The 22,729-nt window shown below is 35.8% G+C and overlaps 3 protein-coding genes across 3 annotated transcripts; 2 read left to right on the top strand and 1 right to left on the bottom strand.

Annotated features, from left to right (window-relative positions):
- Positions 1 to 9,171: 9,171 nt before the first annotated feature.
- Positions 9,172 to 11,808, bottom strand: LOC121642012. Its single transcript, XM_041988460.1, has 5 exons — positions 11,739 to 11,808; positions 11,141 to 11,572; positions 10,746 to 10,800; positions 10,465 to 10,579; positions 9,172 to 10,364 (listed from the first exon to the last, which is right to left on the bottom strand). Exons 2-5 carry the CDS (start codon positions 11,432 to 11,434, stop codon positions 10,085 to 10,087), a joined length of 744 nt encoding a protein of 247 aa, XP_041844394.1. The 5' UTR covers positions 11,435 to 11,572; positions 11,739 to 11,808; the 3' UTR covers positions 9,172 to 10,084.
- A 1,579-nt stretch (positions 11,809 to 13,387) lies between these two features.
- Positions 13,388 to 15,505, top strand: si:dkey-87o1.2 (uncharacterized protein LOC796684 homolog). Its single transcript, XM_041988461.1, has 4 exons — positions 13,388 to 13,823; positions 14,043 to 14,097; positions 14,297 to 14,414; positions 14,551 to 15,505. The coding sequence occupies exons 1-4, from the start codon at positions 13,527 to 13,529 to the stop codon at positions 14,600 to 14,602; spliced, it is 522 nt and encodes a 173-aa protein (XP_041844395.1). The 5' UTR covers positions 13,388 to 13,526; the 3' UTR covers positions 14,603 to 15,505.
- Positions 15,506 to 15,649: 144 nt separating this feature from the next.
- On the top strand, positions 15,650 to 22,003 carry them4 (thioesterase superfamily member 4). The gene is made up of 7 exons (XM_041988459.1): positions 15,650 to 16,013; positions 16,251 to 16,379; positions 16,854 to 17,043; positions 18,879 to 19,041; positions 19,358 to 19,468; positions 19,675 to 19,799; positions 19,900 to 22,003. Exons 2-7 carry the CDS (start codon positions 16,251 to 16,253, stop codon positions 19,941 to 19,943), a joined length of 762 nt encoding a protein of 253 aa, XP_041844393.1. The 5' UTR covers positions 15,650 to 16,013; the 3' UTR covers positions 19,944 to 22,003.
- The last annotated feature ends 726 nt before the right edge of the window (positions 22,004 to 22,729 follow it).

Here is a 22,729-nt window from a genome sequence, read left to right as displayed (position 1 = left end):
CTGTAAAGGAGTAAGTCAGTGACTTTTACTCCCTCTTCAGAAATTGTAAAATAAAACAGTCTGGACAGACAAATATTATCACCCACATAACCAGATGGTGAGGTAGTATTCCATAAATGCCTCATTATGATAAAAAAAACATGGTTGTGATGATGTAGACATATAGAAATTAATTTCATGCTGCATTCATGTCCACTGGGCATCTGAGGTTTGAATACTTGTTAGATTGTCATTGTCTGTTCTTGTGGTTGCACAGGGTCGGCCAGCTAGATTTTAGAAGAGGCCTGTGTTCATGTGTTTACAATAGGACATATAGTGCTTATAATATACAACAGTGAAATTTATTTTGAAGCATTATCATTATCATTTCCCATTAGCTCACCATCTTCAGTAATGTACTAAAATTTGAATGACCATATCTACAGCTTTCATAACAAAATATAATCATACATATTTGTGGATACCTGTAGTATTTTAATACAGGCTAATAAAAATAAAGGCTACATGGGCTAAAATATATATATATATATATATATATATATATATATATATATATATATATATATATATATATATACACACAAGATAAAATTAAAGTAATAAATATTTTGGTATCTGATCTTTGGATCAGATCCTTGTCCAAAGCTATTCACTGTGGCAGGTCTATGAGTGAAGGCACAATGACTGAATGAATGAATCAGTCAGCCCTGGTTTGAGTCCTAACCTGTTGTCCTTTGCTGCATATTATACCCCTCCTTCTACCTACTGTACTTCCCTGTTTGCTCTAAACTTGATGAACCCACTAAAGCACACACACACACAAAGAAGTCTTAAAAAGAAAAAAAAAGATCTTTGCCTAGTCCAGAGTGGGCTAGTCATACAGAAAAAATGTTGCAATGACACAGTGTATTTAATTGGCTAGTAAATTCTGAAATTCAACAGCTTGGCTTAATGTGTCACATAGTCTTTGAAAAACCGCCCACAGATAAGCTACATAAATGCACGCACACACACACACACATACACACACACACAAGCTCATCCAACTCACATATTCTTCAATATATTGTTTTTAATTATTTAAAAAAGCAGCCTCAGATGGTCTCAGACTTTTGCAGCGTGGAAGATCAATGATTTGGTTTCAAATCATTGATTGTCTGAAATCTATATAAATGCTGTAAACAAAAGCGAATAGAAATGTCATAACTTGACGTGGGTAATAAAGCAACTAATTTGATTAAAAAGCATGCTGTTCCTCACACGAAAGATCACAATTTCCCAAATGATTCTCCCACAGGCACATCAGGATGTTACTTCCTTTAAAAATGGGTTATTATGTAATGAATGTCCTTTGAAGGATTTATTGAATGGGAGGGAAAAACTTTTATTATAGCTAAAAGTCAACAAGCATCTCATCACTATGTAAAATCAACTGATTAAAGCATATAAATAATAACTAAAGCAAATCGCTTGCTGTATCTGATGGAATAAGCACAGACAGTAATGAATCACTCTGGAGGATATTAATAAGCCATCAGACTTTATTTACGTTATGCACAGATAAAAAAATCACATACAAATCACACAGACACACACACAAACATAGATACATATATATATATATATATATATATATATATATATATATATATATATTCAGAGCAAAAATTGACACTTTAAACTGTAAAATGTGAAAAAAGCAGCAGCCTAAAACGTCTGATGTGTCCCTACTTTAGTGGGTAGAAGGCAACTTTCAGGTTTAGCTTTTATGGTTTTTTTATGCTTGTAGACGCAGCACACCTATTTGCCCATGAAGCAGGATGTCAACGTGCAATTAGATCACTGTCAATAGAAGACTCCTGTGTCTTATTTGTTAGTTAAATGACTGTATAGGCGTGTATGTGTTTGAGAGAGAGAGAGACAGAATTACAGGTAAACACTGAAACTTGAAATACAAGGTCCGTTTGTGTGTGTTTCAATGAAAACAGGAAGAGAATTTGAAACATTAACAAAAGCCTCTAACTGATAATGTTTGCATTTATTTCCAACAGTAACGAGCTGATCTGTCAATGATGTAGATACTTGTGTGAAGTGCAATTGCAAGGTTTATGATCCACAATCATTCACCTGAAACCAAAAGCTTCTTTTTAGAGCAACGATCAGAAGTCAGTACCAGATTCTGTAGGAATATGTCTGATATTTAGTTGACATGATAAAACACAAGAACAACCGAATATCAAACATATCACACAGCTTCTGGCAAATCAGAGAGAGCCACGCAGACTGGAAAGACCTGTGGCAAATGAGAGACACAATCCATTAAGAACATAAAGGATAGGGGTTGTGATAAAAACATTTCACTCAGTTAAGTTGGTTGACTTTAAAGACTTGAATAACCTGTTCATCATGCAAAATGACAAGGTAGCAGCCTTCTGAGCAGTGAGTTACTGATAGAGAGACTCAGAGATCCTGCTGACGCTTAACATCGGAGTGTGTTTGTTCAGAATTCACAAAGCTGACAATGTCCCCAATATAACGTATAAAGACACAAAAAAGATACTTACTTTTTCCCTTTATCCACGCATGGCATTATCTTGTTCAGTCACTAAAAAGGTTAGCTAAAAAAAGAAAAGAAAAAAGAATTTATGTTGACAGTGTGCAGTATAAAAAGAAACAGTGACTAAGGGCTGTGTGATCCTGTGAGCTTTCACTCAGTGGAACAACATTTATATACACAACCCTATAGTTTTTTTTTTTTTTTCTTTTGATAGTGGTATTCACTTTTTCAATAACATACACACTCACACGCATGTAATTAGAGTTATATTGATCAGCTGCTGAGGCCTGTATGGCCTGCAGCCTTTCCTCCCCACATTAGTCTGATCAATACATGTGATGCTCATCCCACTGTGAACCCTCACACACACACACACTGATACACACACAACTGCATATGAAGAGCCAAATAGCTTTAGTTACTGCCTGTAGAGAGGACAAACATCAAACATGGCAGTCACTTTACTTCATATAGTCCCTTACCTACTTCATAAATAAAGCTTATAAAAACAATAAATTTCCAAAGGCATGTGTAATTCCTACTAAACACAATGTTTAATGGGAATGCTTGCACCAAATGACTGTATAACCAAACAAAAATATAAATTATTTAGACATAATTTTCCTTGTTTTTTTAATCTTTTCTAAGATTTGGCTTATAGTCTGTGTCTGTGAAGAAAGCAGGGAACGTGCTCCTAATAAAGTCCGTAAATGTCAATCAAACTGTTCACAAGTGGGTCAAGTCCAGATGAGTCCACCATCTTTGCTGTCCAGCTACGAAAGAAGAGAGAAAGCCACAACTTTAACAAGCTTGCACGATTTGATTGAAACGTTATGGAAGTACCATAAAAAAGGAGGAAATTTAGCTACAACCATGACCGGGTACCTACAAAAGATGAAGGTTAAAGAGTAAGATTTTTAATCAAGGGCTTTATTTGTCCTATTACTTGTGCTGCATTTTTTTTCCATACTTGACTCAGAGCTACCATTTTAGTTTGTTCGTTCCTAAAGTACCTCTAAATTGAAGTACACAGTTCTATTGAGCCAAAGCAAGAACGTGGTTAAAAAGCATTTTGAACATCTATCACAGAAAAGGTCATAGTATGGCATTTTTAAATTTTAAATCTCCAGATTTCTGTTCATTTGTTATATGCATCAGTCTAGATTTTGTGACATCTGAGCAGTGGCTGTGACCTTCGCTGTCAGTGTGCTCACAGGATGTCAGATTGAGTTTAGTGGTAATGTGGGACTCTCACATGTGTTGAATCCACATTATCTGCCGGACATGGTGATCAATAAAGAATACTGCACTTTTGACACATGGATTGGCCATATTTTTTGTTTGTTTTATTTTTTATTTGAAGGCAGCAGAAGCAGAGCTGGTGCAGTTGTAGAAGAGTTGATGCAGCTGAAAAGATTCATAATGGGAGCTTGCAAATATACAGCTAATAATAATCTGAGTCACAATCACTCACTTACTTAAACCAACAGAAATAATAACTAATGTGGAATCATTTGCAATTTCAAACATTAAACAACATAATTAGTGGGAGAAGACATGCAACACTATGCATTAACATCAAATTCCACTTTACAGTTTAAGAACATTAGCACAGGCTGTTTCTGTCGTGTATCCTCCCCTGCTATGACCTTGCAAGCCTATTGGGGCGGAATGATAGCCCCCTGATTGCCTAATTGTGAGCCCGAGGGGAGTGTTTTAATCTGCAGCAGATGGAGGGCAGTGTGAGTCAAAGCGAGAAATAACAGGGTGACAGGAATTGACAAAATAACTCAGATCCTTTCAATGACAAACAATATTTATATTGTAACCTTTTGTAAAACCTTGGTCCTTTTCCTCTGGTTCAATCTGCTTCACAGCTACTAAATACTTTCACTTAACACTGTCATTCAAGGCTCAAAGAGGAAACTGGCTCAAGCTAAGCTGAACAGATAAATTTCGGGTGCCAAGACAATGTATTTAAAATGAATCACTATGTGGTTGACATTTTAATTACAGATATTTTGACATACTGTCTATAAGTACACACAGATAATTTTTTTTCAACTGTAATCTATCACAGGATAACATGCTGGTGGAGATGAGGAAGACAATTCACAAAGAGACTGAGCCTTTTCTATTTTGTGACTGCAAAAGAAGATCTAGCTTAAAAAAAAACACAACAACAACAACAAAACTAGAAATGCAACTACACAAAGATATAAGGGTAACTTAGTTTACCTAAAATTAGATTCAAAACTTAAATTCAAGCAGAAATTATTATGTTTTGAATGAGCCATAACAGAAATTAACAAGCAGCTTTAACAGTAAAACCCAGCAAGGTTAACTGGGAGTGACAGACAGAGGCTTTCAGCTGTATGATTAGCCAGTACTCTGATTCTTCTCTCTGTTTCTCTTACTCACTCACTCCCTCGTTCGTGCACACGCACACAGACACAGACACGAATAAGCCCTGAGGCAGGGTCACTAAGAAAAAGAGAGGCAGACAAGGTTAACAATGATTATTCAATACCTATGTTTTCTGCCTCAGAAGTGGAGGCGTTATCTAACAGAAGAAAAAAACACAACTGAAGCCATAAAAGAATGACTGAAACTAAAGGCCAAGAAGCATTTTGTATTACAGAAGAAGACGTAAATTAGAAGAGCAGCTGCAACAGGAAAGCAATTATGGAGAATCTTTTGACATTTTACCTTTTTCCTTCTTAAAATATAAAAAAATTGTTTCTCTCAACAGACACCAAATTTCCATGCTGTCTAATATCAGGCAAATATAAACACAAACGCTCCCTTTATTAAAATGTTAGCATGCAAAAGATGAGTAGCTATTCTGGGCGATGTGTTAATCATTGTTTCTTTAGCTATCTGTCTGTTTGCAGGCATTAATCATTACCTTAGCAACCAGGATACATGTTCAGTGATGTTATCACATGTTGTGTTCTCTATTTCTTTGTTTAATATATATATATATATATATATATATATATATATATATATATATATATATATATATATATATATATATATATATATATATATATGTATGAATGTACGTATGTATGTATGTATAGTCACTCTTTTTAATATTTTGTGCTTTATTTATACATCTGTCTTATTTTAAACATGTTTTTTTTTCTTGGTGCTTTATATTGAGCTTTACTTCCTGCCCATGTTTAACTCTTAGAAAGGCTTTTCTTGCTTTTCTTTTCTTTTTTTTTTTTTTTGGCTCCAGTGGTGAAATGACCTAAAAGTATATGAGTAGCAGCTATGATAACAGCTGTTTGAACTATGTGAATAATAAGGAGATAAGCTATAAGGCTTTCATATGATTTTTTTAGTATGTCACATTTCATTATCTTCATGAATAAATGAAGATAATTCCTTCCATACTGATTATGTATGTATATATGAAGCATTTTAAAAACAGTAAATACTGACCAAGGTGCTGAACAGTAAAACATTTAAAAGACATAAAACACATTTAAGAACACAATAAAACAATGTAAAATAATACTAAATATATAAAAATAAATAAAAATCAAATGCTAAAAATTAGACAAAAATATATAATATCATATATTCATATAATAAAATCACCACTCAAGCAGGGTTAAAGCCAAAGAGAAGAAATAGGTTTTAAGTAGAGATTTAAAAATGGACAGGGAGGAGGCCTGTCTGACAGGCAGTGGTAGCAAGTTCTTTAACCAAGGAGCTGCCACTGCAAAAGCTCTGTCCACTCTGAGCACAATGCCGCATCTTTGGCAAATCCAAGTGCAGCTGGTTAGCTGACCTGAGTGATCGGCAGGGGGGAGTAGACATGCAACAGCTCAGATAGGATGGGGCAAGACCATTCAGTGTCTTAAAAACAAATAAAACAATTTCAAAATAAATTCTAAAAAGAACAGACAGCCATTGCAGTGAAGCTTTGTGTTTGACAAAAGATCTAAAACTATTCTTGTATAATATTTGTTGAACAACTGTAGTTTTCAGATCCACACTACCACTTGCTGTAATTTTCATTACAGTGCTCTAGGGAAGGGAAATTCATTTATATAGCACATTTTATACGTAAGGCAGCCCAAAGTGAGGTACATAATAAAAAGAAATAAACAAAACTTGATCCATTGTTTTTAACATTGCTGACTGAAGATTAGCACTAATCTTTGGAGATACATCTTTATTTTCCAAAGATACTTATTTCAATTTATCTTTGTATATCTGAAGAAATATCTGGAACATCCAAGCCTTGATTTGACCAAGGCAAACATCTAAGCTTTGTATGGGACCAGCGTCCCCTGAGGCAGGTATGTAGAGCTGAGTGTTGTCAGCAATAAGATATTTTGTGGTCGGAATCCTGACTTAGCTGATAGACCTCTTTCAAGTCAGAAACCATTTATCTGCAGACATCGGTTTTCCCTGAAGCCATTCACTTTTAGTCTAGTCTTCTTTCATTCTTTTTTAAGTTAAGGTTATTCCTTTCTAACATCTTTTCTTTACTCCATGATGTTTTTCAATGAGATACAGAGATTGAGCTTGTGAAAAGAACCCCCCTCCCCAACCCCCCAACCCCAACTCCCTCAACCTTTATGTCCTTAAATTAAACTTAAAAAACATCTCTTGTATGTCCAAAAGCTTCTAATAGCATTGAAATAAAAGATGTATCCACCAAAACAGAGTAATTATAATTTTAATCTTAGGCCCCTCAAAAACCTAATTACGGCCCTGCCCATTTGTCACATCTATCAAGTCAAAGTCAAGTTAAAGATTTGTAACACCTAATTGTAAATTTAATTTAATGTATTTGTTCTATATAGGCTATTTAAAAGGCACAATGGAGCTGCATGAAATATCTGTTGGTTTTAAAAATAATTGTAAACCATAGTTTGCACTTATGTAGTGAATTTTAACCTTGTACCACACTTTTCATTATATAAATACCCAAATACGCTGACATGTGAGAGCTCTGCATCAGAAATACAAATAAATCACACTGTTTACTATCTATATAGCCATGGCGACCACTAACATGATGCAACTCATGTCAGAATGAATGAATCCAGAATGAATCAAAAAAACAAACTTTGTTTTATTGAGATAATGAGATGATTAAGGTGGGCTCAAAAGTAGGCCTAGTTGTTACTGTGCTACATGATTTTATTATTCAAAATTGACCCCATGGCAGCTGGAGAGGGAAATCTGGGGAGGGTGTATATGTGTAATTCTTAATGATTGATGGTAAAGCTTAATTGTCACACACATAGCTATTTCAGCCTTTGTCAGACTTGATAAAAGTAAAATCTGAGGCATTGATCAGTGATGGATGTTCCTCAATCTGACATCAGCTTGACGACCCAGTAGAGAACAGCTCTGACCCTTTCATAGCCAGGATCACAGAGGTCACCATTTCTGATAGCTATCAGAATGTGTGACTTTACTGTATCTGCATTATAATGAACTCAGACTTCAATACATTTGTTTTCAAGACTTCGCTCGTCTAGACGCACATGCAGAGAAATGTATACTGTGGCCACAGATTCTGATGGGTCACAGATTTCGTGTGACATCAGCACTGCTCCCAGTAGACCACAAACACACTTTTCTAATAAAAGCCAATATAATTTATTAGTGTCAAAAGACATGCATGTTAAGTTGATTTGAGTCTCTAAATTCTCAATAGGTGTGACTGTGACTCTGAATGTTTTTCTCTATGTGTTAGTTCTGTGATGGACCAGGAGCAGCTAGAGCTCCTTTGCAACCCTGCATTTGAATAAATTCGTTATCTCGAGAAAATAAAGTTTGTTTCTTAAATGTGCCAGTTTAAACATATGTAAGAAAACTGAAGTCCAGGGTGAACTTGAACCCTTTATTGGTGAGCAAGTATAGAAAATATATGGGTGTCTTCATAGCTTTTCATTAATAGGCCATTTCTTTTTTTGTTTTGCATTGAGGTATTCTAAATGCTCTGAAGTTAATCTTTTTATACACAATAAAGCAAATTGTTGCACCGACTTTGCACTTTCAAGACAAAATTTTATTTCAAGATTTTCAACAATGCCAGTTAATGTAAGAAATGTGTTTTGCTAAATGGTTTTTATCCATTAATTTGCATAAAATCAAGCACAACATTACTTACATATTACCCAAGTTTAGAGCCAGCTGTGCATGGTAAGGCACATTTATGCAGCTGTTTCACAAAAGCAGAGAAACAGACTGAAATATATAAAATGTATAAACGTACAGAGAAGTAAAAGTGTCAGCAACTGCTTTAGTTTGTTGAAAAATATAACTGATTATAACAAACAAGCATTGTTGCAGCTGAAGGAGTGACTGAGCAAATGGAAGAGGAGAATCTGGACAGCTAATTTCTTATGAATGACTACATGATGTCCCCGAGTTTACCCACTGGTTATACAAAACTCTATTTGGTCCAGTGGTGGAGAACCGTGGCCTTCTTCTTGCAAGTAGTGCAGAACTGGATAGGCTGTTGGTTCCATTTGATTTGAATCAGGTGTGTTAGAGCAGAAACACAAGGGAAAACTGCAGTACTGCAGCCCTCGAGGACCAGTGTTCCTCACTAATTTAGTTCCTACATTTTTCCCATTGCCAATCTGCCATCACAAACAAATCAGAGTAACCTTAAATCGTGCTTGCAGAAAAAATTATTTGCCAGTTTGTTACTTAATAAGTGACTGAGCATGCACACAAAACAAAAAGTTAGACCAAGAGATATTTCCATTCTTTTCCACTGAGTCAAATAAAGATATGTGATCACACAGTCTTTTCCTAGAAACCCCTACATGTCACAGTAAGTGTTGATATATACCTGAGGATCACAATCCTGATAGTTGTTTACAAATATGGCAGAAGCCTGGATATTTGTGTGTTTTACAGGAACATTGTACATTAATACACATTATTGTAAATTACCAGAGTTAAACAAATGGCTAAGTTTCCATTTTCTGTCCTTGGAAGATATCCCTGTTATAAAAAATTTTTTTTTAAAAATACCTGAAATGTTTTAGTAAAATTACAAAACCATTACGTGTACAGTTTAACAAGATCTCTTGATTAGCTGTTAAATACTATTACTGAATAAGAACTATGGTGGCAGTGAAAATGAAACAGAAATTTGACTCTGGCAATGACAGTTGATCATGCTCTGTAATTTGAAAAGTAAACAGATGAAAATGTTAACCTATAGTGACACACAAGGTAATACACTAGTCAGCTGAAGACACTGACCAGTGTATTAGCTTGTGTGCTCAATCAGTACACAGGTTTTTAGACTGATTAAAGACACCACTTTGTGTTTGTACATAATAAGGATGGCTGTGTATAGCAAGCAGATGTTACACTTATTCAACATATACTCTTAGATATGCATAACCATTTACTTGTTTTCCATGTGTTCATGAAATAATATAAAAACTAGGATAGTCACATTCATACTGGAGTCTGCTTTTATTGTTCCTGGAAGTGTGGAAGTGTTGGAGATTAAAAACATGCATAATCTCATCTTTGGGCCTCTTCCTTTGTCTTTGGCTTCTTATTTTCATGAACCTCCACCTTTACCTCCTCTTCTTTTTGGCCTCTGTTTTTTAGCGGTTCCTGTTTAGGGGCGTCTGCCTTTGGTGGATCCTGTTTAGGGGCATCTGCCTTTGGCGGTTCCTGTTTAGGGGCGTCTTCCTTTGGTGGATCCTGTTTAGGGGCGTCTGCCTTTGCCTCCTCTTTTTTAGGGACCTCTACCCCTTCTTCTTTAGCCCTATTAGGCTCTTTATTGCCACAAATATGTCTTTGACAAAGTTTTGCAAAAGAGAATGCAATGAGTTAGTTAGATTGCAGATGTGACAATTTATCCCACAAATTTATGTTTGGTGAAAAAGTAACCATACCTTGCAAATGGCATTCCTCCTTTTAAAAAGTCACACACTGAACTGCGTCCTGCTGCTTGTTCTTTCAGTGCAGCTATTTCAGTGTTCCAGAGAGTCATTTCTTTCTCAGTTTCAGCTGTAAGTGTTATAACATAATTCATTCTGAGCAGAGAATAGATTTTTCATCAAATTGAAATGTAAAAATGCATTTAGAAAATAAGCTCGAGCTTAACAAAAGTATCTAAAAGCGTTTTTCATCAATTATTATATGCATCACCACTTTGCCATAAAGGATCACTCACCTTTAAGGTTATTTAAGTCCATTGTTATTACAGCCAGCTTATCTGCCTCAGATTTCTGCACACAAAAAGAGAGAATCTCAACAATGTACATCTAAGTTTATGGGGGAAGGGGGGGTGGGAGCTTCTTTTAGGCTGTTTGAAACTCCGGACATGAAACTCAGGCAAAGAAGTGAATATCAGCCTCGGCCTAATTGGTTATTTGAATAGGTCTTTATCGTATAGAATCTTAAATGAATGGATAATATATGTAAAAGCTAAATTGACACAATCGTCTTTCGTTATAGAACAAATATTAATGAAATGAATTAGTTTAGATTCGTTTTTTGAAATTATTAAAATTGTTTAAATGAGCCTTTTAAAAGTTGCTCCACCGTACGACATCACCGTTTCCCCACCTTGCTCTCCTGGCATAGGTCCGCTTCATTTTTAACTCTGTCTTCATTGAGCTTGAGTTTGTCCAATTCCTCTTGTATTGTGTTATGCTCACTTTTAGTCTTTTCCAGCAGGTTTTGGTCCTCAGCAATAGAATTACGATACTCGTCCAGAGCATCGTCGTTCACCCGCAGTTTGATATTCTGTAATACGTAATGCTTCTCCACCTTCTCATTCTCCTTTTTTCGTATTTTTATCACCCCCAGCAAAGCAAGAGAAGTAAGTAATGCCAAAGGAATAATGAGATGAGTCTTCATCCTGTGAAGTAGCGTTGATCTTTCTTTTACGGCGTAAAGTGTCAGAGAGGAGCAGCGCTTCCTGCAGTGTCACTGCGCAGTCAACCAGTTCCTCCTTACCTGGAATGTTGCTCCCTGCGCCACCTTGGTTACACCTCCCTGTGTTAAGTTGGAAAACTGGTAAATCCACCACTTACTTGCGTTTTGGCACATTCTGTAATTCATACTGGGTCAGCAAACAAACAAACATCCATCTCCTGCATATTTCAATGGAGGAAAAAGTAGCTTCCGATTCGTACTGTACGGATAAGTACTGCATATGTACCATTCATTTGCTATATGTGTATATAACTGATTGGGAATCTAGACCACATTGGACCAAGTCCAGATCAAAAACTACTAAAGATCCTCGAGATCAACCATCCTGCAGGTTTTTGTGTTTCCCTGCTGCAACACACCTGACTCAAATCAGTGGCTCATTAACAGGCTGATGCAAATGTTGACAAGTCATTGAAGAACCTTTTCATTTGATCAAAGCAGTTTCACAAGGCTGGTTTCATCATGAAGAGTTTTCTAGACTGCTTTTATGTTCCATCTACTGGACATTTATTAATTGTTGTATTTACAAGACATAAAAAAATAGCTTAATAGAAAAATAGCTAATTTTTAATGGGTCAGATAACTGTTTAAAAGAAAACAAAAATCTATATGTTTTAAGTGTTTAAGTTGTCTCTCTTTTCAGAACAGATTTAAAGAGTCTATTGTAGCTTTTGTTCAGGACCTGGTCTAATATGGTCTCAGTGGTCACCAATAGCGGTCCTCCTCCTGGAAGATGTAGTGTTTTCCTGGTACAAAATACCTGATTCAAATGAAAAGGTTCTTCAATAACTTGTTGTCGACATTTGCATCAGCCTGTTAATGAGCCATTGATTTGAGTCAGGTGTGTTGCAGCACGGAAACACAAAAACCTGCAGGATGGTTGATCTCGAGGACCGGAGTTGGTAACTGCTGCCAACAAAAAGTCATAAAAGGCATTTTCACAAATAGAATAAAGGTTTCACGAACCAGACAGTGTGTTTTTAAGAATCTGATTATTGCAGCTGTTATTGTCTGACAGTCAAACAGTCTAGATACTGTGTAGAATATTTCAGTCCAGATTTGAAAAGTCTTTAGCAGTTTTCGATCTGGACCTGGTCTAAATGATCCTGGTCTAGATTCCCAAATAATCAGTATGTTATACGAATATGGCAAATGAATGGTATATAGACAGTACTTAAATTGTGTTTTTTTTAGTCATGTTGACCACTCAAAGCAATTTACACCACATGTCACAACCACTTCTATGGTTGTGTGCTTTGCTCTATCATATATACTCATACCCCAATAGACACATCTGGAGGCAACGTGGGGTTCAGTGTCTTGGAGTGTAGTCATTTTTGTAGTCAGGAGAAGCCTGGAATCGACCACAGCCGTTATAAAGAGAAGCTAGAAAGAAGTTGGCATTTCACACTTATGTCTCAAAAGCAAAAGTAACACAACTGCATTAGGCAAGGAGTTGTTGTTATGAAAGACATACATTAATTTACCTTATCTTACAGCACACCAAAGCTAACAAATCTTTTCATGAACTCTTCTGAACTTTATTGGAGAAATGGATAATGGGGAAAAAAATCAGGGTGTCCTGGAAGTCATTTATTCTAATGTTGAAAAATGCAAACAAGTTACAAAATGGAGTAGTTTTTATAAGCTTAATTAGATATTCTTCAATCTGAATTGTTTCAGCAATTCAAGATTGTATTTAATCTTTTTTTAAAATATAAATGGTAAATTGTAACAGTAGCTAGTTAAAGAAATCTAGTTAAAAGAATCCAAAAGAAGCAACATGATTGTGATGCAGGTTTTTTTTTTTTTTTAAGTGTCTGTCAAACCGGAGCCAAAGAAAGAGTCACCAGGAAGCAGGTGGCTTGTGCCGCCCATCTAGTTAAACAGGTAAAACAGGTTGGGCTAGCAGTCTAGTGGCAACGGAACTCAAAATCGGGCAAATTCATCGGGATGATCAAGTGATCCTCAGCGGTCTTCGCCACCCCAACTCATTCATCCACTGTTAACCAAAATGAAGGCAGCAATTGCTTTAGTCTCACTGAGCGTGGTGGTCATGGCCGGGTTGGCTTTCCAGGCCGTGCGTCAGGAGCTGCACCTGCGTACGATGAGAACCCGAATTGTCGAGAACTCAGCGGATGTCAAGAGGAAAGAGGACATCATCGTGGAGGTGAAAACCAAAATCCATGAGCTGAAGACATCGGTGGATGTCGCCAACTCAAAATTGGAGGAGCTAAAAGTGAAAAAGGCAGAGGTTCAAAAGTCAAAAGAAAGTATGGAAAAAAGTCTGGATTCCTGTAACGCTGAGAAGGTAAGGCGCGCGCACCAGCGCAAATTTCTACCCTGCTATGATGGCTATACTTTTGACAAGACGCATTGGGTGTTTTAACCTGGTTAAGATCAATATGTGTCACAATATAAACAATATTTTCATGTAATGTTCAGTTACATCCAAAGGATTATCGAATCTGCATTTTCTTTTCTTCAAGCTTTTATTTAACTTGTTGCAAAATACCCTTTACCCTGTTAGGTTAATAGTGACAAGAGGAAAATAGAAATGGAAGACTCAATTACTAAACTCAAAGGTAAGTCAGATGGATACATTTCCAGTGGCTTGCCTTTATACAGTAACATGGGTCAATTCACACCTGGTGCAAAAGTGAGACTGACAAACAATGTCCCTGTTTTTTTTTAATAAACAAATTTAAAATATGTAAACGTGACCCATTTATAATAGATGTATGAATGCTCCATTTTCACTCTTGTTTCTCTTTATTTTCTCAGCTGATCACGAAGAGGCTAAAGTTAAAGCTCAAGGGGACATTGATAATTTGAAAAAACAGATTTTGGACAGAGACAAAGTTCTCTGTGCTGATGCAGATATGACCAATAAAGAAGCACGGTAAGATGTGAAACATACACTTACATGAAATATACAGTGTGTATGGTCAGATAATAACAACCAAAGAAGCATTTTTACACCAAGAATCTTCTTGGTAAATCCAAAAATTCCTTATCTGCTTTGCTTAATTTTGCAGGAAGTTGTGTGGAGTGGCCGAGGAAGTAGAGAAGCCAGCTGCCAAAGAGTGAACTTTTTCAAGGAGAGGCACACGTCAACTATATTATAGTTTTTGTGACATATCTAATGAGGTTATGGCTCTGGTGTTATTATTATTTTTTAATGGTATGTAACAATCAAGTTGATTATGAAGCATGCATTATGAACCATGCATGCATGGGACAAGTGTTACTGATGTAGAATGAAAAAATGTGCTTCATGTGTCATATATTCTGCAGTTGTATGGGTTGGTGGAGCTAATCTGGTTTTTTTCTCTGTAAAAGCTTTGGCAAGTATTTCTATTTATAGTGCTCACAGATAAATAAATATGGCTGTTAAGGGGCATTATTACGGATATATGTAGAGAATGTAAAACTACATGAACAAAAGTGCCTGTGAAAAGGAATGAGTGAAGGCATTTTGGGTGCTTTGACCCTTGATGAAACCTGTAAATCCAGGACACCTAAAAGTACCACATCATCAGATTAATATCTGAGGTCCTATGTGTGGAATATTACACTGATTAGACATGTTTTTTTGTTGTTGTTGTTTTGTTTTTGTTTTTTTAAGCTTTATGAAAATATTCTATAATTTAGAGGATTTAGAGGAAATAAAAGAACTAATCATATGACTGCACATAACCAATATAGTTACATTTTTGTAATGTGTATGAATCTTTGATACTTGCATTCGTTTGATTCACCTATGCTTGAATCAAATAACAGTTGAGTTGAATGGTCCTTTAACTCCCCCTAGTGCAGAGTGGCATCAAGTTTGCCAATGTAGTCCATAATGCCAAAAACCTGTTACTTTCAGGTGTGCTTAGCAATACTTTATGTACTTCAAACTTTTACATTCTGAGAAAAAAAAAAACATATACATATGTATCTATATACACAGTATATGAGTAGGTCCTATGTTAAAAGTATTTAAAACGTTCAAGCTTCTTTGGGAATAATTTATTTATTTTGTAGCCATAGTGCTGCCCATTTGCTAAATTGTCTGCCAAAACTTTTGTGTTGTTAAGAATTTTAAGAAAATCCACTCGTTATAACTAGGCTACAAAAATTGTGCAGGGATCAATAAAATAATTGAATTTGTAATAGTTGCTGATGAATTGTGTGAATATTTGAAAGTAAAAAAAATGTTTGTTTACATGAATATTTGTTATTGCTCATTAAATTTACATATATTGTATAATATTGCTAGGAAGAGGACAGTCTTGTACTACACTCATACTCCCAGTTCGGCGACACTTTTGGCGGCAGAAAAAATATTTTACCAGTTGCTATGAGAACTTGGTTGTTACCGGAAATGTTTCTCCTTCCTAGCCAATCCTGATGCAAGTTGTTAATCATGTGACATGTGAGTGACGAAATACTGAATCCCTCGTGCCGGAAACCGAGAATCACTGCCGAAGATTATGACACATGAAAGTCACCGGTAAAATAGTCACAGTGAGACGCTAAAGCGTATTTCGGTTTTTTGTTTTTCTTTTCCGAGACGCCTTTAAAGAAACATGTTAAAGGAATATTTCTAGCTGCTCAGTTTTTGCACAGTAGTTTGTTACGGTGCTAGCTAACCAAGCGTTTTACATCTACTTCATATCCCTTTTAACGGCACTTACACCATAGAGGACATAGGCATCTCTCTCAAAACCAGCTTTTAAACTGTTTACAGATGGCAAGGAGCCTTGGTCGAATATTCAGGGGCCTTCAAAACTTCTGCTCACTCCCACGGATGAAAACACAACTAAGTCACCCCTGTGCCAGCGTTTCATTCAGGACCACGTTTGACAGGACCATGGTGGTAGGTGGCCATAATTCATTGTTGTGACGAAAATGCTTGAAATGACTGGCATCTTTTGAAATGGCTTTGTGTCGTTTGACTCACTGGTCCCAGGAGTTTCTCTGATGTAGCAGTACTTTACTCGCAGCTGACTAAAATACAAGCAATTAAAAAGATTTGAAAAGAAACTTGCCAAATGGATCATGATTATGGTTTTTATTAGCCTCTGATTAAAAAGAGAGAAAAAGAAAGAAAGAAATTCTCATTCACAAGAAGTGTGATAATGCACAAAAGATTTAGTACACATATATACATGAAAATTACACATCCACACTTTGCAAGTACATATGTTCAAAGTCACTTCCTCTCAGAAACCAGTTATTGGTATAAGTTTCAGAAAATTAATGTTGCATCATACATAACTGTGTTCTGTGTCATGTAAGACATGATCTCACCACTAAACTAATGGCTGTCATGTGTTTCCCTGCTTGGTAGGCACTGCCATCATTTTTTTCCCCCAAGCCCCGGGACTTCAGCCTGCCTAACTCTTCATGGGGAGAAGAAATGATGCGGTTGTATGAGTATTATAACAGCCAATGTAAAGCAGAGGCGGAGGGAGGAGAGGGCAAGGGAAACCAGTGGAGAAGAATCCCAAGCTATAATCGGTCTCTCAAGTATGCAACTGGTACAGAGTTAGAGTATGATGTTTGTCTTTTGATTGTGGCACAGTTATCATAGGGCCAGTCTTATGTTTAATGTTCTGGGCATAAGTTGGACGTTATCACTTGTTTTACTTCATGCAAAATAGCTACATGGGGACTTTTGATTGCCAAAAAGCTCATGTAAACTTACTATATTAGCCCTGCAAGTGGATAACACAGACGTATTGTGGATCAGGTTCAAGCGGCTAAGAGTTAAAGGTGAATGGATCAAACTTACATGCTCTCTGTATTTAGCCCACTTTTGTTGCAAGAAGATGCACAGTTCATGAAAAGTAGTAAAATACAGTTATGCCTATGTGGAAAAATACGCAATTTTCTTTAAGATACCAAGTTGCTCTTAAATTGTGAATCTGGTGTTTATAGTGCAGAGTCTTGGCTTTAATTTGAAGGTATTTACATACAAAGAAAGGCAGTTCTTAAATCTGTGGGACCTGTGTATTTCACTGACTAAGAAAATTATTTGAATGCTGATTGTGAAGCTGTGTCTTGGACAGGTGCAGGCTTTTCCTTTGATATTTTATCATGTCATCAATTAAACTGGTAGTTATCCAGTTGATTTTCAGTGTGACATTTGCTTTAGAAAGGTATTTGTATGAACCAGCAGCATTGTTAGAAAAGCTCTCAAAGCAGGTGAAACAGAACATGTGAAGACAACAAAAATACATCTCATTAGACAATATCTTAGACAAAAAGACACACAGATGAACTCTGCAACATAAAAAGGCATTGTCTGTTAAAGACAAAAGTAACTGATGTTCACAGGATCCTTTCCATGGTAAACAAAAACCTCTTAACATCTAGTCAAGTGCAGGACACTGGAGAAGGTATACATATCCAAGTCTGCTATGAACAGAAGACTTAATCAGGGAAATTACTGATGATTCACAAGATTCATCAGCTTAAAGGAGAGTTCAAATTCAATTTTGATTCAAGACGTGTTAAAAAGCCAGATCACTTCTGGAGTAGCAGCATTTGGTCAAATGAAGCTGAGATCAAGCTGCATGCTGTACCAGAATCACAGAAAGAAAACAAGTAATCTGTAAAAATAAATAAAAATAAAAATGTGGAGGCATTGGTTCTTTAATGTTTATTCACGATGTTGCCAGAAAAGAGAAGCTGCTCCAGTAAAGGCCCAACAAAGCAACAAAGGAGGAAAACTATTCTCTAGGAAGGGCTATAGCTTCAGGTAAATGTTGAATGTAAAAAGGATTCTGAACAATGCATATAAGAATAAACATTTCAGTTCTGGTTATGTTAATTTTCAGGTTACATTTGAGCACTTGATAAAGAAGGCTTTAAAAAAGCGGATACATAAACTCTTATTCCAATTTGCCATTAAATTAAAACTGAACCTCTGCACTTAATGCCCAAAATAATTACTCAATATTTATTAGAATATGATTCTGTAAATGGCTAACATTACCTAAATTTGTCTGTATATGAATATATATGTGGATAAATACATGGAATTAACTGTAGGCCTATATGAAAACAAGATGAAAAAAACATGTATTTTTCGTATACGATTATTTAGGCTATCCCATTTGATGGCGTTACAAAGAGAAAAACTGACTTAGTTTTTTAATCCAATTGTGGTTTGTACTTGAAGAATCTTTACTAGAACTGAGTGGCTCAAAGTATTTACTACTCATTAAGACCCATAGATTCTAAAATCAAAAAAAAGTAATATTCTGCATTTACTATCAGCACCTGCAGGATCAACTCTCTGCTTGTTTTGGGTACTTGGTAGCATTATTAGCCACCGAATATTCACTCTTTTATGCATTTTTCCCATCAGGTGGAGTGTATCTTAGTAAAATAATCCAGGCAAAAGCTCGTCTTTTCACCCGGAACATCAGGGAAGCTGGAGCAGCATTCGAGTATGTTCTTTTTATCAACAAAGACGAACAAAAGTGTGTGTGCATTTTCCAAGCTGGACATCTGCTGGAGGGGCCTCCAGGGTGAGATAAATTTCTCTATTGTTCATGCTTATGTACAAATGTCAGTGCTGGATGTTTTTCTTCTTGACAACATCAGTAATCCATATTTAAAATAATGCAATAATATTAAATGTATTTCCACATTAAGTATAACTATGTCTTGCTCTGATGTGTCCCAGTTCGGATTACCTCAGTCCCTGAAAATATATCAGAAAAGCTGAAGTGCCAAAAATAAGTTGACAGATTTAGAAAAAAAAAAAAAAACTCTCACAATGAAGCCATTGTAAGTCTTCAACTCTGGTTTGAACTTTGTAATTACTGTCTAATGTGTTTCCAGACATGTCCACGGGGGGGCAATAGCCACCATGATTGACACTGTGACAGGAACACACAGCTCTCTGCTTTGTGCGCCGGTTATGACCGCCAATCTCAACATCAACTACCGCAGGTACAAGAATGATATGTTCAAATGAAGAAACAGTATTCAGGTTGTATTAAAAACTACTGTATTTTTATCTACTTGCTCTGGCACATATATTTTGGTTAACTAAGGACCAGTAGACATCTGCTTTGGACCTTGAGTCAACATTCATTGCTGTCTGAATGCATCCTTTTTGTCAGTTAGGCCTAATGAACATTTGTTCCTGTCCCAAGCCCCATCCCACTGGGAAGCACTGTGTTGATTGAATCCTTTCTGGACAAGAGGGAAGGCAGAAAGTTGTTTATGTCCTGTAAAGTGACCAGCACTGATGGTTCCAAAGTGCACACAGAGGCAACCGGTAACTTTCATTCCTTTTTTCTTTTTAGCTTGTCAGTTTAGAAAGTTGCAGTCATTCACATCTGTGTCAAACTACCTTCTCTTCTGCTTATTTCCGGCAGCACTGTTTGTATCGATAAATATCAGCCATCTACTGCGAGGGTGACGCAGACATGGCAGCCTGCCTTCTACCATAAATGCCATCAACATGCAGAGGCCATAAGGATCGTGTGTGGGGGAGTCTCATTAGTCTGGATTGTGTACATATTTTTCAAGTTATCTTGAAGAAGGTTGACTAATTTTGACAACGCTAACATTTTGATTTTATGTTTGTATATCATAACTAACAGTTTTAAGAAGGTTGACTTGACTACCTCTGCTTACTGTTACTAACACATAGTACAACAGTACTTATCTAAACTTTATTTACTGAACAAAATCCTCAAGGATTATTTATTAAAACTTTCATAATACTAATGGTATTATATTACACCAGGGCCTTAAAGACAGGAGCTTTTGCTCAATATATCCTGAACGTTTATATATTGTATTTCTTCATCTTAAGCTTCACATTAAGGTATTACATTCAAAATGTAAGGATGTGACTATAAACGCAACAGAAACTGTACTGTAGACTTAATGTTAGACTTATCAGGTGTGTGGTTTTAAAGATCAAATCTTGAATTACATGAATATCTTCAATCATAAATTTTTTTTTTTATTGTTTATTAATTAATAAAATAATAACTATTTAATTATTTATTCGATAAATAAATATGATGGTCTAAATCCATCAGTATGCAACAGCAGATTAAGTATTGTTAGGTGTAATTGAGAGATAGTAATATTGTTTTATAAGAGCCAGTAATAAGTACAAAAAAAAAAACTTTGGATGGCAAAATTTTATTTTTGTTGCATGCCAGCTAATGAGCTCGAGTGTCGTGCTTCCTGTATTACACATATTACGCATTTTAGTTTTGATTTTCAGGTGTGGGTTGTTGACTGTTCCTCCACCATTTGTTGAATGTGGTTACATTTTAATGTGAAGTGTAGCTCTTATTGCCATGGGTATATCATGACTTGCAGTGGAAAAACAACTTCAAACCCTAAATAATTGTGATAGCAGCTGTTTGTTCACTTCAGCACTTTGAACATTTGTTCATAAGAAATGACTGTAGCACGCCACATTGTGCAGTAATAAGTAACATGTCACAGAGATCTGTGCTGCTCTGACATCTGCTGTAGACCACGATGCTTAAAACGAATTCTCACGATGTAAACCTGATTTCTTTCCATTCTTTTTTAAAAGCTACATGTTAGTACAATGCTCTTAAACAAGCAAAAGAGAAGAAAAAAGAGAGAGAGAAGAAAAAAATGGCTGTGGAACAGTTATAAAAAGAGACCAAAATTTAAAACTGTTTTAAAGTTTCATTAAAGAGAATGTGGTTTGTTATAAGTCTGCTATTAAAAAAAAGTGTTTAATTGTTTTAATCTAGCAAAAACACACTGTTCAGTCACCAACAACTAAAAGCAAAACCTTCATGCTAAACATGTGAAATAGCTTTACTGTAATTTATGTGGTAGAATCATATGTTGATTGAAACTGATTATTCTGCCACACTGAAGAACAAAAATAAAAATGTATGTGTTGACATTAAATTTCCTTCTTTTCAGCTGTTTGTTTGTTACATCTATGAACTATGTGTGATTTAAATTGACTCAATTATGTCATGTTCAGCTCTCTATTGTATAATATTACTGATTTCTGTGTTTTTATGTCAAGATGACAAACTTCTATTTAATAGCAGATGCTGCTGAGTGAATTTTTCTTTAGCAATTAATGGTCACAGCCATATCAGCTCCACACCCATTTTACTGCTTTTAACTTCAGTTCTCACACATTTTGGTCTGTGTGGTTTCTCAGTATATGAGTTTAACACAGTACAGGCCTGGTGGTCCTTTGAGGGCCCCTCACATCTTTAACCTCAGTAAAATACGGTTAGAAATTCTACCTAGGTTTTTTTTTTTTTTTTTTTTAACTTTGGTGTGTGTGGAAGAGTGCAGGACAAATGAACACCAACATCCCCCCCCCCCCCGGAAGACTCATGTGGTCAAGTTAAATTTGAGGAAGTGGGTGGGGGCTTCCACTTTCAGTTAAACCACCTGCAGCAAGCTTTGTCCACTGCAGCATTTCAGGGCTGTGATGATTTAATGTAAGGGAGTAACATTTCACAATGTCTTCTGACACTGATAGTATTAATAAACATTTACTTCCAGCAGAGTCATTTTGTTTATAAAAACCTTTCACTGATCTGTGTGTCAGACTAATTTATTTACTGTTCACCATTGAATTTATTATATTTCTGCAAGTTCAGTTTACATAGTCACACTATTTCCATTGGTTAGCATTCTCACCAAAGCTGACACCACACACGGTAAAGCTTAGATGTATAGTTAAATCCAGGAAAGGACATTTTGTTTATAAAGCAACATACAGCTAAATATCTACTTCTTTTTTGTAAAAATTTTCTGAAAATTTGACACAACTGTGATCTTGTGCAGTCATTAATATAGCTAATAGTTTTTTTTTTAATTAGTGTATTTAATTTTTTTTATTCCTTAGAATGAAAGAAAAGTCTGTTATTTCCCTCATACATGAGATCCTGGGACTTTAATTGGCTGATAGCTCAAAGAATGTTGCACAAGCTGCCGAACTAAAAGAATGATGCTCCAAACTCTAACAGCAGATCAAACAGCTGAGGGCCTTCAGACAGAGGCTTCTTCAGCTCAACTCTAACAAGTACCATAACATAAGGTAGCAATAGCCTTACAAAATGACTCATTATGATGTATTTTAATCTTATAGTATCTATTTGCATATCTTTGCTTGATTAATTAATATAAAATAAATTATCAGTCATGTGGTTCCAGTATAATTTTCCTTTGGGGTTT

The sequence above is a fragment of the Melanotaenia boesemani genome, chromosome 6 (genome assembly GCF_017639745.1).
Source record: "Melanotaenia boesemani isolate fMelBoe1 chromosome 6, fMelBoe1.pri, whole genome shotgun sequence".
Lineage (NCBI taxonomy): Eukaryota > Metazoa > Chordata > Actinopteri > Atheriniformes > Melanotaeniidae > Melanotaenia > Melanotaenia boesemani.
The sequence above is the reverse complement of the archived record's forward strand: the minus strand, read 5'-3'. Positions and strand labels throughout refer to the sequence as shown.

Bases quoted from the DNA above. Each gene is read 5' to 3' on its own strand.
- si:dkey-87o1.2 (XM_041988461.1), top strand. From the start codon at position 13,527: ATGAAGGCAGCAATTGCTTTAGTCTCACTGAGCGTGGTGGTCATGGCC. The intron at 13,824-14,042 runs GTAAGGCGCGCG...TTACCCTGTTAG, and splicing joins ATTCCTGTAACGCTGAGAAG to GTTAATAGTGACAAGAGGAA. The intron at 14,098-14,296 runs GTAAGTCAGATG...TTATTTTCTCAG, and splicing joins CTCAATTACTAAACTCAAAG to CTGATCACGAAGAGGCTAAA.
- them4 (XM_041988459.1), top strand. From the start codon at position 16,251: ATGGCAAGGAGCCTTGGTCGAATATTCAGGGGCCTTCAAAACTTCTGC. The intron at 16,380-16,853 runs GTAGGTGGCCAT...CCTGCTTGGTAG, and splicing joins CGTTTGACAGGACCATGGTG to GCACTGCCATCATTTTTTTC. The intron at 17,044-18,878 runs GTACAGAGTTAG...TTTTCCCATCAG, and splicing joins GTCTCTCAAGTATGCAACTG to GTGGAGTGTATCTTAGTAAA.
- LOC121642012 (XM_041988460.1), bottom strand. From the start codon at position 11,434: ATGAAGACTCATCTCATTATTCCTTTGGCATTACTTACTTCTCTTGCT. The intron at 10,801-11,140 runs GTGGGGAAACGG...TTTTGTGTGCAG, and splicing joins ACCTATGCCAGGAGAGCAAG to AAATCTGAGGCAGATAAGCT. The intron at 10,580-10,745 runs GTGAGTGATCCT...TAACACTTACAG, and splicing joins GGACTTAAATAACCTTAAAG to CTGAAACTGAGAAAGAAATG.